Source organism: Erythrolamprus reginae, chromosome 7 (genome assembly GCF_031021105.1).
Source record: "Erythrolamprus reginae isolate rEryReg1 chromosome 7, rEryReg1.hap1, whole genome shotgun sequence".
NCBI lineage: Eukaryota > Metazoa > Chordata > Lepidosauria > Squamata > Dipsadidae > Erythrolamprus > Erythrolamprus reginae.
Window position 1 is genome coordinate 890713 of NC_091956.1, and position 12575 is coordinate 903287.

The following is a 12575-nucleotide window of genomic DNA, read 5'->3' on the forward strand; positions in this document are numbered from 1 at the left end:
AGGGCGCCAGAAACATGATTCTTTCTCTCTGACTCTGTTATTTCTCTGTTTGGTATTGCAGCATGTTTGATGATAGTTTATGTATTTGTAAGCTGTACAAGTAAGGCTTGCAGTATTGTTAATGTATAGAGAGTTATTGACTGTGTATGACTGGACTATTTAACTATTTTAAATACTATTTTATACGCTTTAATGTAGCTGGTTTGTATGACTGAACCATTACTCATTATCTCCTGACTACCTGCTGGATATCTGCAGGAATCCCATATTTCCATTGTGCATGTACATCTTCGATAACTCAGGAGTCACTCTGCACACTCCTTAACAATATTGCACTTCTAGCAGAGGGAATTCTGGGACTTGGAGTCCACGCAGCTTAAACCTGCCCAGGTGGAGAACGGCAGGTCTGCTTTCTCTTGAGCGGAATCAGGTTTCTTCTCCCCTACAGGTAGTCCTCCACTTATAACGGTTTGTCTAGTGACCAGAGGTTACAGCAATGCTGGACATTTGACTTATGACCATTTTTCACACTTACGACCATTGCAGCATCCCTATAAAGGTGGGAAAGGGGGCAAACCTCCCTTATCCAATGTCTTACTTAGCAACAGAAAAGTTGGGCCAGAAGTCGAGGACTACCTGTATAGTAAAAAACTTTTAATATTTTTTTTTGCTGGTTGCAAGCTGAGCAGTGGCTCCAATAGCCTTGAAATACATCCTCCTAAGCTCCCACTGAGAGAGGTGCCCTCTGCACATGCTCAAGAGACAGTATTTTAAAGTCCGAAGCAAACAATGTAACATTTAAACAAATAAAATAAAAATAACACGCTCAGTTTAGGTCAAAGGGAGAACCAGCTAATAAACTCTGCAAAGCAGAGAAAAACCCCAAGTGGGGATTTGTTTGCACCTTCCTGTTCGCCATATTGACTTTTTGACATTGTTAGAAATTCAGTTTACATAGAACAAAGAGCACAGCCACCATGTGCTTTACTGTTCAGCTACCATTATTCAATTGTAACAGGAAACAGGAAACTCTACTCAGAACAAAAGAGCACAGAATATACCATATACCACAGATCCAAATTTGTAAACACTGCCATCTACTGGCTAAATATGGTACTACTGCAGCAAAAAAAAAGGTCAACAATGAATTTCCAACCGACACGCAGAGACACATATTCCAGGGAGCCCCACCTGTTTCTGCCCATGGTTTCATGATCCTTGACCACCACGTGGAGCTCAGCATTCTGGTCCAATGGGACACCTTTCAGGTCCCACTCGAAGCCCTAAGAGAAGACGGGGGAAACGTTGGCAGGAACGTCAGAGCAAAAATTGAATCTGAAGTAGGATGATTGATTGATTGATTGGTTAATTGACTGGTTTATTAATAAAGTTTTTTTTTATTTTTTCTCCATCATAAAAACATACATACATAACAACACATATATCTTCAATAAGTAACAATATAATTATAAGGTCTACTATATAAAAATAATCAAAAATCCCAAATCTAATTCCCAATCCCAAATTATTCAGACTATCTAAGAAAAAAGAAACTATACCCGATTTTAACTTAAAGAGCAATAGACTGAATTCATTTTTCCATTCTAATAATCAGATTCTTAGCTCTTCAATTCCATTTCAAACCTATGTCTAATTCAATATGCATTACATATTTATATAATGCTGCCTCCTTTTCTCTTTCGGTCATCCAGGTTCTCTCAATTATTTTTCCCATTTCTTTATCTTTTTGAGATTAAAATTACATTACATTAACTACTTCATCCATTTTTATTTTCAACCCATTCGTAAATTTCCCCCCAAATTTTATAAAACTCCGAGTCTTCTTTATCCTTAATTTTCAATGTAAGGCTCTTCATTTCTGCACAGTCCATAATCTTCCTTAATACTTCTCTTTCCATTGGGATTGATTGATCTTTTGATTGATTGATTGATTGATTGATTGATTGATTGATTGATTTAGCATATGCTGAACCAAAAGGACTCAATCCACCCAGTGATGGGCTGCCAAAATTTTTACTGCCACACTGTGGGGCATGGCTTGTTTTGTGGGTGTGGCTTGATGGTCATGTGGCCAGGTGGGAGTGGCTTGACAATCATGTGACCAGGGTGGCTTAAAGGTCATGTGACTGGGTGGGAGTGGTTTACCGACCAAGATAAGTTTTCCAATAGGTGCGTGGACTCTTTTTCAGTTGATTAAATCACATTATTTGAATAGCCACAAACAGGACAAATGACAGACAGCATTATTTGTTGAGAAGCCCATCCACATTTTAAGGTTTTGTCCTGAACCCACAAGGTTCGGTATGATAACAGATTAGGCAAGTAGCTCAATTTCATTGCTATAAAAGTTCAGTTCTAGATAATGATTCAAATATTAAAGCATTTGAGTAAAAACATAATATTTAATTATTTCCTATTTTAAAAGTAATTAAGGTACTAGAGAAGGAGGGACAATAAAAAAACTATTAAGCATTCAATAAAAAGTGCATAAACTTACTACCCCACCCCCCACCCCCCGTGGAGGTAGCAACCCATTACTGAGTCCACCACGTAAGATCTGGTCAAGCTTCAATAGGGTTGAACTCAACATGGAAAAGAAGGACTAGGGGCTGACGTGAGAAGCAGATTAGACTCCAATCTTGGGGGGCTGCCCACAGAGAAGATGAGGTCCACCTATTCTCCAAGTCAACCAAAGGCAGGACGTGAGAAGCAACGGATGGAAACAACCAAGGACAGAATAACGGTGTTGGAAGGGACCTTGGAGGTCTTCTAGTTCAGCCCCCAGCTCAAACAGGAGACCCCATGCAATTCCAGACAAATGGCTGACCAACCTCTTCTTAAAAACCTGCAGTGATGGAGCACACGCAACTTCTGGTGGCAAGGAGTTCCCCTGGTGAATTGTCCTCACCGTTAGGACGTTTCATCTTAATTCCAGGTTGCTTCTCTGCTTGATGAGTTTCCACCCATTGTTTCTCGTCCTGCCTTTGGGGGCTTTGGAGAATAGCTTGACGTGCCCTCCCCAACCCTCCTCTTCTTTGGGTCTGTCCCTCAAATATTGGAAGCCTGCTTATCATGTCACTTCCCGTTTCAGCTGAATGAAACGTAACGTGGGTATTCTACTGGCATATGCAGCTTGGAAGGACAAAGACTTTAGTCCTCATCAATTTCCTTCTTTCCTCCCCCCCACACCCCATCTTATCCCCCAAGGAAATCCCAGATTCCAAGACAGATTAGCTAAAAGTTTCCTACTCCTAGGAGGATGTGTGATAAACAGACACTTATTGGCAGGGCGCGGTTCTGCAAAGGAAACCCTGATTTAGTTCTCAACGCTTCTCTCTTGGATTGTCTCGGCTGAAGGCTTGAAGTTTTTATTTATTTATTTTGTCAAGTATGTGTTGGAAGTATATAATGCTATTTATATACTCAGGGTCGCCCAAAAAGCAATGCACCACATTTTTTTTTCTCAGCCTACAATAATGGTATGAATGCCAAACTTTAATTATACGTTATTTGAATTGTCAGGAGTGTGTGTGCAAATTTTGCCTTTCTTCAGACAGAGAGTGTAGCTGCAGCTGTGTTTCGAAATGGCGCCTGTAAGTGACGTACTTTACAAGCAGAGTGCCCTCATTGAGTTTCTCACTGCAGAAAATGAAACTGTTGGGAACATTCACAAACGTTTGTGTAGCGTTGATGGAGAATCTGCAGTCGACAGAAGTACGGTTATATGTTGTGTGTTTTATATTATAAAAATCAATAAAAATATTATTAATATTTTAAAAAGACAGAAGTACAGTTAGTCGCTGGGCACATTTTGAGGTTGACGAAGAGGCGATTCGCGCAGTGCAGAAATGGCTTTGTGACCAGAACAAGGAGTGGTACCGACAGGGCCTACATGCCCTTGTGTCTCGACGGAGGAAGGCCACAGAACGGGATGGAGATTATGTGAAAAAATAGGGAGCGTAGAAGAAACATCCTTCTTTCTTGTGTGTAAGTTTCATTGTGTTCAATAAATAATTGTTGAAGAAAAAAATGTGGTGCATTACTTTCTGGGTGACCCTCGTATTTTGTCAAGTACTGTATGTATTAGCAATATACATGCGGTAAATACAATGCTGTTTATATATGTACATGAGATGGGTGGTAATAAGAGAAAAACATCAGGACAGGGATGGTAGGCATGCTGGTGCACTTATGCACGATTAGTTAGTTAGTTAGTTAGTTAGTTAGTTAGTTAGTTAGTTAGTTAGTTAGTTAGTCCAATACACAATGAGGGTTTTAGTGGGTATACACATAGTAAAATACATGATGAAGGTTATAGAGGAGATACTCATAGTAAAATATATCTAAGAAAGAATAGAAGAGAAGATATAGGCATAGAAGAAAGGAATAGGAGATATAGGAGAGCAATAGGACAGGGGACGGAAGGCACTCTAGTGCACTTGTACTCTCCCCTTACTGACCTCTTAGGAATCTGGAGAGGTCAACCGTGGATAGTCTAAGAGTAAAGTGTTGGGGGTTTGGGGATGACACTACAGAGTCAGGTAATGAGTTCCACGCTTCAACAACTCGGTTACTGAAGTTGTATTTTTTACAGTCAGGTTTGGAGCGGTTAATATTAAGTTTAAATCTGTTGTGTGCTCTTGTGTTGTTGTGGTTGAAGCTGAAGTAGTCCTTATGATTATTAATGCTTGTTATTTATCATTCTGTTCTGCCACCATAACAACAATTGGATTTTTCATTATTCTCCCTGCCGAAGAGGGAGGGAGCTGAATCCTTAATGGGTTTGCTCCAAGCAAGGGGGACAAACTTGCAACCGTTGAGATCTGCGTTCGAATGGCGCTGCAGACAGACTCACCTCGTTCCAGACCGGGTTGGTGTTGTTCTTGATCACCTTTGTTCTCTTTTTCACTCCTAAAAAGAGAGCAGAGCCAGTGAGCAAGATACACACACATACACACACATAGAGGAACAGCTGGTTCCAAAAAATATTCTTGCAGGCAGAAGTCAGGGATGGAGGGAAGTCAGGGCAAAGGCTTTGGTCCATGCGCAGCTCAACCTGACTCATAGTAACCTAGAAACATAGAAGATTGACGGCAGAAAAAGACCTCCTGGTCCATCTAGTCTGCCCTTATGCTATTTCCTGTATCTTAGGATGGATCTATGTTTATCCCAAGCATGTTTGAATTCAGTTACTGTGGATTGACCAACCACGTCTGCTGGAAGTTTGTTCCAAGCATCTACTGCTCTTTCAGTCAAATAATATTTTCTCATGTTGCTTCTGATCTTTCCCCCAACTGACCTCGGATTGTGCCCCCTTGTTCTTGTGTTCACTTTCCTCTTAAAAACAGTCGCCCCAAGTCTTCAGAGAGGGGCGGCATACAAATCTAATTAATAACAATAATAATAATAATAATAATAATAATAATAATAATAATAATAATAATAATAACTTCCCTCCTGAACCTTATTTAACCCTTTAAGAATCTACACCGCCCAGAGTTCAAAAAAAGTTGGACGGCTCACAAATCTAATCAATTAAATTAAATTAAATTACTCCTTCTTTTCTCTAAACTGGCCACATCCAAATTTTGAAACTGTTCTTCGTATATTTCGTAAGGCCACACCTGGAATCCTTTATTCTGCTTTGGTCACCACGATGCAAAAAGAATGCTGAGACTCTAGAAAGAGGGCAGAGAAGAGCGATAAAGAGGATGAGGGGGCTGGAGGCTAAAACATATGAAGAACAGTTGCAGGAATTGGGCCTGGCTAATTTGATGTAAAGAAGGACCAGGGGGGATAGGAGAACAGCCTTCCAGTATCTCAGGGACTGCCACAAAGAAGAGGGAGTCAAGCTATTCTCCAAAGCATCTCAGGGTAGAACAAGAATCAATGGGTGGAAACTAAACAAGGAGAGCAGCAACTTAGACCTAAGGAGGAATTTCCTGACAGTCAGAACAGAAGTTGCCTCCAGAAGTTGTGAATGCTCCAACACTGGAAGGTTTTTAAGCAGATGTTGGAGAACCATCTGTCTGAAGTAGTGTAGGGTCTCCTGCCCAAGAAGGGGGTTGGATTGGAAGACCTCCAAGGTCCCTTCCAACTCTGTTGTTATTATTATTATTATTGTTTCCAGATCTTTCATTATCTTGGTTGCTCTTCTCTGCACCTTTTTTTCCAAAGTCTCAACCTCTTTTTTTTGTAACCCAGTGACCAAAAACTGAACACAGCAGTCCAGCATCGTGGAAACCCTTGATTGCAGGTGGAACTTGGAAGGTCCAAGTAGCTTTGTCTGAATTCGGAAACTGATGCTTGGAGAGGGTTAACGCAGCTCGCCTGGCAGTCGCTCCGAATTCTATCTTTGGGCTGCTCTTTGCGTGCTGGATATTTCCTTCTGTCGGCTCATAAATTAAGGAAACCTTCTCACACAGGCAGAGCCTCTTGGAGGTTGGGTCAAGCGCTTTGGCAAACACCGGGCCCTGCTCAAAACGCCCCAAAGGAAAAGGAAGCGGCTCCTAAATCAGGACCCCAGAACAATAGGAGGGTCTCCAGGGCCAAAGGCTGGAGGAAGGTTCGTCTGGGGCAGCTGCTGGACCCTCCCTCCCTCCCCCCTTCCCTTCACCTCCCCCTCCCATCTCCCCCCAGGCCAGCAGCTGAACTGAAGGCAGCTATATATGGTCACTCTGCAGCCATTTCCCAGAAAAGTCTCTACAAGGATTGGCCGGGCGGATTTGTATCATGGAGAGTAGTGCAGAGTGGAATGGGATGGGATGGAATAGAATAGAATACAGAATGGAATAGAATAGAATAGAATAGAATACAGAATGGAATAGAATAGAATAGAATAGAATAATGGAATGAAGAAAGAATAGAATAGGATAGGACAGGATGTTTATTTATTCATTTGTCCAATACACAATACATATGGAAGAGAATAGACATGAAGTAATATATATAAAAATAATATGTAAAAATAGAGGAGAAGATATATGAAAGGAAGAAAAGATATATGATATATGAGATAAAGGAAAGACAATTGGACAGGGGACGAAAGGCACATTAGTGCACTTATGCACGTCCCTTACTGGCCTCTAAGGAACCTGGAGAGGTCATTCGTGGAGAGTCTAAGGGAGAAATGTTGGGGGTTAGGGGTTGACACTATGGAGTCCAGTAATGAGTTCCACGCTTCGACAACTCGGTTACTGAAGTCATATTTTTTACAGTCAAGTTTGGAGGGGTTAATATTAAGTTTGAGTCTGTTGCGTGCTCTTGTGTTGTTGCGGTTGAAGCTGAAGTAGTCATTGACCGGTAAAACGTTGCAGCATATGATCTTGTGGGCCATACTTAAATCGTGTTTTAGGCGCCGTAGTTCTAAGCTTTCTAGACCAAGGATTGTTAGTCTATTTTCGTAGGGAATTCTGTTTCGAGTGGATAGGATAGGAACTGCCCCTACTCTCCTGCCTTCCGTAAAGTTCTTAAAACCCACCTTTGCCGTCAGGCATGGGGGAACTGAAACATCTCCCCCGGGCATCTACAATTTGTGTATGGTATGTTTGTGTGTGTGCTTGTTAATATATTGGGGTTCTTTTTAAACTTTTTTAAATATTTAAATTTATTTGGATTTGTTACGATTTGTTTATGCTTTGTTGTGAGCCGCCCCGAGTCCGCGGAGAGGGGCGGCATACAAATCTAAATAATAAATAAATAAATAGGATAGGATAGGATAATGGAATGGAGAAAGAATAGGGTAGGATAGGATAGGATAGAACAGAAGAATAGAAAACAGAATAGAGTAGAATAGAGTAGAGTAGAAAATAGGAGAATAGAATAGAACAGAACAGAAGAATAGAAAACAGAATAGAGTAGAACAGAACATAATTCTTTATTGGCCACACAAGGAATTTGTCTTTGGTGCAGATGCTCTCAGTGTACATATTATAAAATTCATCAACAGTCATGAGGCACAACACTTAGTGCGTAGGATACTAAAAAGCACTCAATCGTACTAGGAAACATGCTGCTAGTAGGTGGGTCGAAGTGTCTGGAATGCAATTCTGAACCCGGGTCTCCAGCCGTGCAGAGAGGCATCGCCTGCCCCATCTCGGGAGCAAAAATAGAGGGGGTCCCCTTTAGCCGAGGGTCTCTATTTTTATCTGGGGGGGGCTGGGGAGAGAGAGAAACGCCACCAGGCTTTGCTCTTGCAAGATCCCTCTGATTCCTGCCCCCAACCACGGACACTCCTGCTACTGGAATTGCAACCGGCATTTCTGGATCTCAGGTTCTCAGCCGTGCCAAGAGTGGCGTGCGTAACATTCCCATCACACACACACACAAACACACACAGGGAGGAAAATGCACTTGGGATCCTTGGAGGAAGAAGACGAGACTCGGGCAGGCGGTAGAAGAGACGGGCGGGCGGATGGACAGACGGACCACCTGCCCGCTCAGCAGGTTTTAAGGCCATGATGGCGAACCTATGACACCTGGTCACATGACCAGCAATCCACTCCTACCTGGTCACATGGCCATCAAGCCATGGCCACAATGTGGCAGTAAAAAAATTGGCAGCCCATCCCTGGCAAGGGGAGGCTGTTTCTACCCTCTGCAGCCTTCAGGAGGCTTCCCTGCAGCTTCTCGAGTGCAAAAAATGGGCCAGCGGGCAAAAGGAGGAAGGAGAGAGTGACAGAGAGAGAGAAAGGGTGAAAAAGAGGAGCAGAAGAGAGAGAGAGGGAGAGAAAACCCATGTGACTCCTTGGAGCGGGTGCCTGGAACTTCTTCATTCGGCCCCCAGAGTCTTAACCCTTCCAGAGGAAACGGGGCCTGGCCATGTTCACATTCTCTTTGCTCTCAAGGGAGTCGTTTTTTATAAAGACCAAATAAGGCACATAATTGGAGGAAATTGGCACGGATTATAATCAGCAAAAAACCACTTAAGGACGAGGACCGGCCTGGAAGGAGAGGACGATTTGCAACATCAAACTCTCTTCCTGAGCAAACATCGGCTCCTCCAACTCTCGAAGGAACCAAAATATATCCCAATAATTAATAAATAAGTAAATAAATAAGTAAATAAATAGGAAAATAAGTAAATAAATAAATGAATAAATAAGTACCGGTAAATGATAAATGATAAATGATAAATGATAAATGATAAATGATAAATGATAAATAATGATAAATGATGATAAATGATAAATGATAAATGAGTATGGAGTCTACGGAGAGGGGCGGCATACAAATCTAATAAATTATTATTATTAATAATAATAATAAATAAATAATAAATAAGTAAATAAATAAATAAATAAGTAAATAAATAAGTAAGTAAATAATAAGTAAATAAATAATAAGTACATAAGTATATGAGTGAGTAAGTAAGTAAGTAAGTAAATAAATAAATAAATAAACAAACAAATAAATAAAACCGAAATAGCTGTTTTTCCCCTTTTGTTGACCTTTCCCTAACCTAACGGCCGCTGGCATTCTCTGGAAAGGGGCTCCTGCAAAACCCCCCAAGAAGGAATGGACGGATGTAGCAGGGAGGGAAGAAAACTTGAAATGACCAGGAAGGAGTGGGAGGGGGGGGGTGGCAAGAAGAAATGTTAGAAAAGAAAATCAGGGGTGGGGGAAACCTGGAGATTTTTCAATTGGGAATATCCCGTGAAAAGTTCAGAACTGCAGAAGAAACAATGGCTGCCCACCTGCCTTCCACGGAGGACCTGTAGACTGCAGGAGTCAAAAAGAGGGCGGGGAAAATATTGACTGACCCCTCGCATCCTGGACACAAACTGTTTCAGCTCCCACCCTGAAAACATCACTACAGAGCCCTGCGCACCAAGACAACTAGACACAAGAAGAGATTTTTCCCCAAATGCCAGCCGAGAACTGGACTAGATGATCTCCAGGGTCCCTTCCAACTCTGCTCTGGGGTCTCTTCATTCCACCTCCCCTGTGAAGTTTTGAGCCTGTGGCTACAAACATTTCCACTCCTGCAGAGACCTCCCTTCGTTGAGTTGCCTTGGCCTGTTGACACAGTCTTCCTTTCTCTCTTCCAAACCACCCCGAGTCTTCGGAGAGGGGCGGCATACAAGTCTAATAAATTATTATTATTATTATTATTATTATATCTACATTTACATTCAGATTTCTCTTTAAAACAGGAGGTGTCAAGAAATGGTTTTGTGTTTGTTTTTTAAAAACCCACAACTCTATTTCCATCCATCTTGCATTGATCCCCAGGGAAGCTTTAAGCTTCTCTGCACCGGTTGAATTGTTGCCTGTGTGAATTTGAGAAAAGAGCCCTACCAGAAGGCAGTCTCCCTGGTGAAGGCAATGCCGGAGGGGATGGCTAGCCTTGGTTTTTTGCCGGTGATTCGAGCAAGTGAGTCAAGAGTCCCTAGTGCTCTCTCTGAGCTGTTCTTATTTGTTTTATACTTATTTATTTATTCATTCATTCAAGTGAAGATATGATAATATTAAGATACGTACTAGTAAAAGTCAAAAATTTGAAAAAGAGTATTGGAAATCATAATATACTAGTTGCAGGTATTTGAATAGTATTATTATTTCTAATATTCTTTTTTCACATTTCGATTGAAGAACGTTAAGGACGGGGACGGAAGGCTCGCGAGTGCACTTATGCATGACCCTGACAGACCTCTGAAGCAATAGTAGCACTTAGACTTATATGCCGCTTCCTAGTGCTTTTCTAGCCTTTTCTAAGCGGTTTACAAAGTCAGACTCTTGCTCCCCAACAATCTGGGTCCTCATTTGATCCACCTCGGAAGGAAGGAAGGAAGGAAGGAAGGAGGGAGGGAGGGAAAGAGGGAAATGAAAGAAGGAGGGAAAGAAGAAAGGAAGGGAAGATAGCATTTGGAATTATATACCGCTTCATTGTGCTTTTCCAGCCCTCTCTAAGCGGTTGACAGAGTCAGCCTTTTGCCCCCAGCAATCTAGGTCCTACTTTGACCCACCTTGGAAGGAGGGAAGGCTGAGTCAACTGGGAGGAAAGAAGGAAGGAAGGAAGGAAGGAAGGAAGGTAGCACTTAGATATACAGTATATCACTTCATTGGTGCTTTTCCAGCCCTCTCTAAGCAGTTTACAGAGAGTCAGCCTCTTGCCCCCAACAATCCGGGTCCTCCTTTGACCCACCTCAGAAGGACGGAAGGCTGAGTCAACCTGAAGGAAGGAAGGAACAAAGGAACGAAGGAAGGAAAGAAGGAACGAAGGAACGAACAAACAAAGGAATGAAGGAAAGAAGGAACGAAGGAAAGAAGGAAGATAGCATTTACATATATACCACTTCATTGGTGCTTTTTCTCTAAGTGGTTTACAAAGTCAGCCTCTTGCCCCCCAACAACCTGGCTCCTCCTTTGACCCACTGGAAGGCTGAGTCCACCTGGAGCCAGTGGTGAGATTTGAACTGCTGAACTATAGCTAGCAGGTAGCTGAAGAGGATGGGGAGGGAAAGGAGGACGGAGGAGGAAGAAGAGGAGGAGGAGAGGGGAGGGGCATGAGTCCCTTAAAGAAGGGCAGCCTGGAAATCAAAATAATAAATAAATAAGGAGGAAGAGGAGGAGGAGGAGGCTTGGCACAACCCCCTACTCTGTCCACTGAAGACAAAGTAAGAAGGGTTCTTACTCCTTCTCCTTACTATCAACAGCTCTCACCCTCCCATCCTGTCTGTCCCATTGGTACAAAGCACAGGCAAAACAGGGTATCTATGTGATTGATTGATTGATTGACTGATTGACTGACTGATTGATTGAGTGGTTTTATTGAAAACATTTCCAGAGCTGCTCCTCCCTTCCAACTCCCTCTGAGAGGCTCCCAGTCAAAAGTTGGACCAACCTAAAAAACCGACACCACTACTATTAACTGATGAAAAGATCAAGAACTGCGAAGACCCGGAGCCCAATCCAAGTTCTTCACTGACTGATTGACAGGCCCATCACTCCAATTCTGCAACCTGGAGCCCGCTTAGCATCTGCTGAAAATGCCACTGAGACTAACGTTAGGGTCACTTTGAATGTGCAACAGTCGGCAGAGATAAAAAGAACATTTCGTTGCAATACAGCACCTCTTAACCCTCCCTTCCCAACAGGGGTTTGTTTGTTTGTGTGTTTGTTTGTTTGTTTGTTGATTGATTGGACTTGTATACCACCCCTCTCCGTGGACTCGGGCAGCTGACAGCATATGGCAAAAACACAACAATACAGTTTATCCAATTAATATTCAAAAATATTCTTAAAATTCTAACTTTAAAACATTCATTTTCATTCATTCAATAATCACACTAACGACATTCGTTGGACAGGGGAAGGTCTAATGTTTACTGGTGGGTTACTGGTGGGGATGGTGGGATTTGGAGTCCAACCCTTCCAGAGGGGCCCGATAAAACCCAGAGAGAGAGAGAGAAAATGTCCAGAGATACTTTACGAGAAGAGTCCTCCACTCCTCCACTCGCAACAGAACACCCTATCAATTAGACTTACAATCCTAGGTTCAGAAAGCTTACAACTATGTTGCCTTCAACACGACGTAAGCATGGCCCATAAAA

At 42.3% G+C, this 12575-nt stretch overlaps 1 protein-coding gene across 4 annotated transcripts in view; it reads right to left on the bottom strand.

Moving 5' to 3' along the window:
- DYSF (dysferlin) overlaps nt 1–12575 on the bottom strand; it is a 119975-nt gene that overhangs the window by 94374 nt on the left and 13026 nt on the right. For all 4 annotated transcript variants that reach the window (XM_070756809.1, XM_070756808.1, XM_070756811.1 and 1 more), the window contains exons 2-3: nt 4877–4932; nt 1192–1283 (exon numbers count right to left, since the gene is read on the bottom strand). In XM_070756809.1, coding sequence (XP_070612910.1) covers nt 1192–1283; nt 4877–4932 — 148 coding nt within the window. The remainder of the gene's footprint in view (nt 1–1191; nt 1284–4876; nt 4933–12575) is intronic.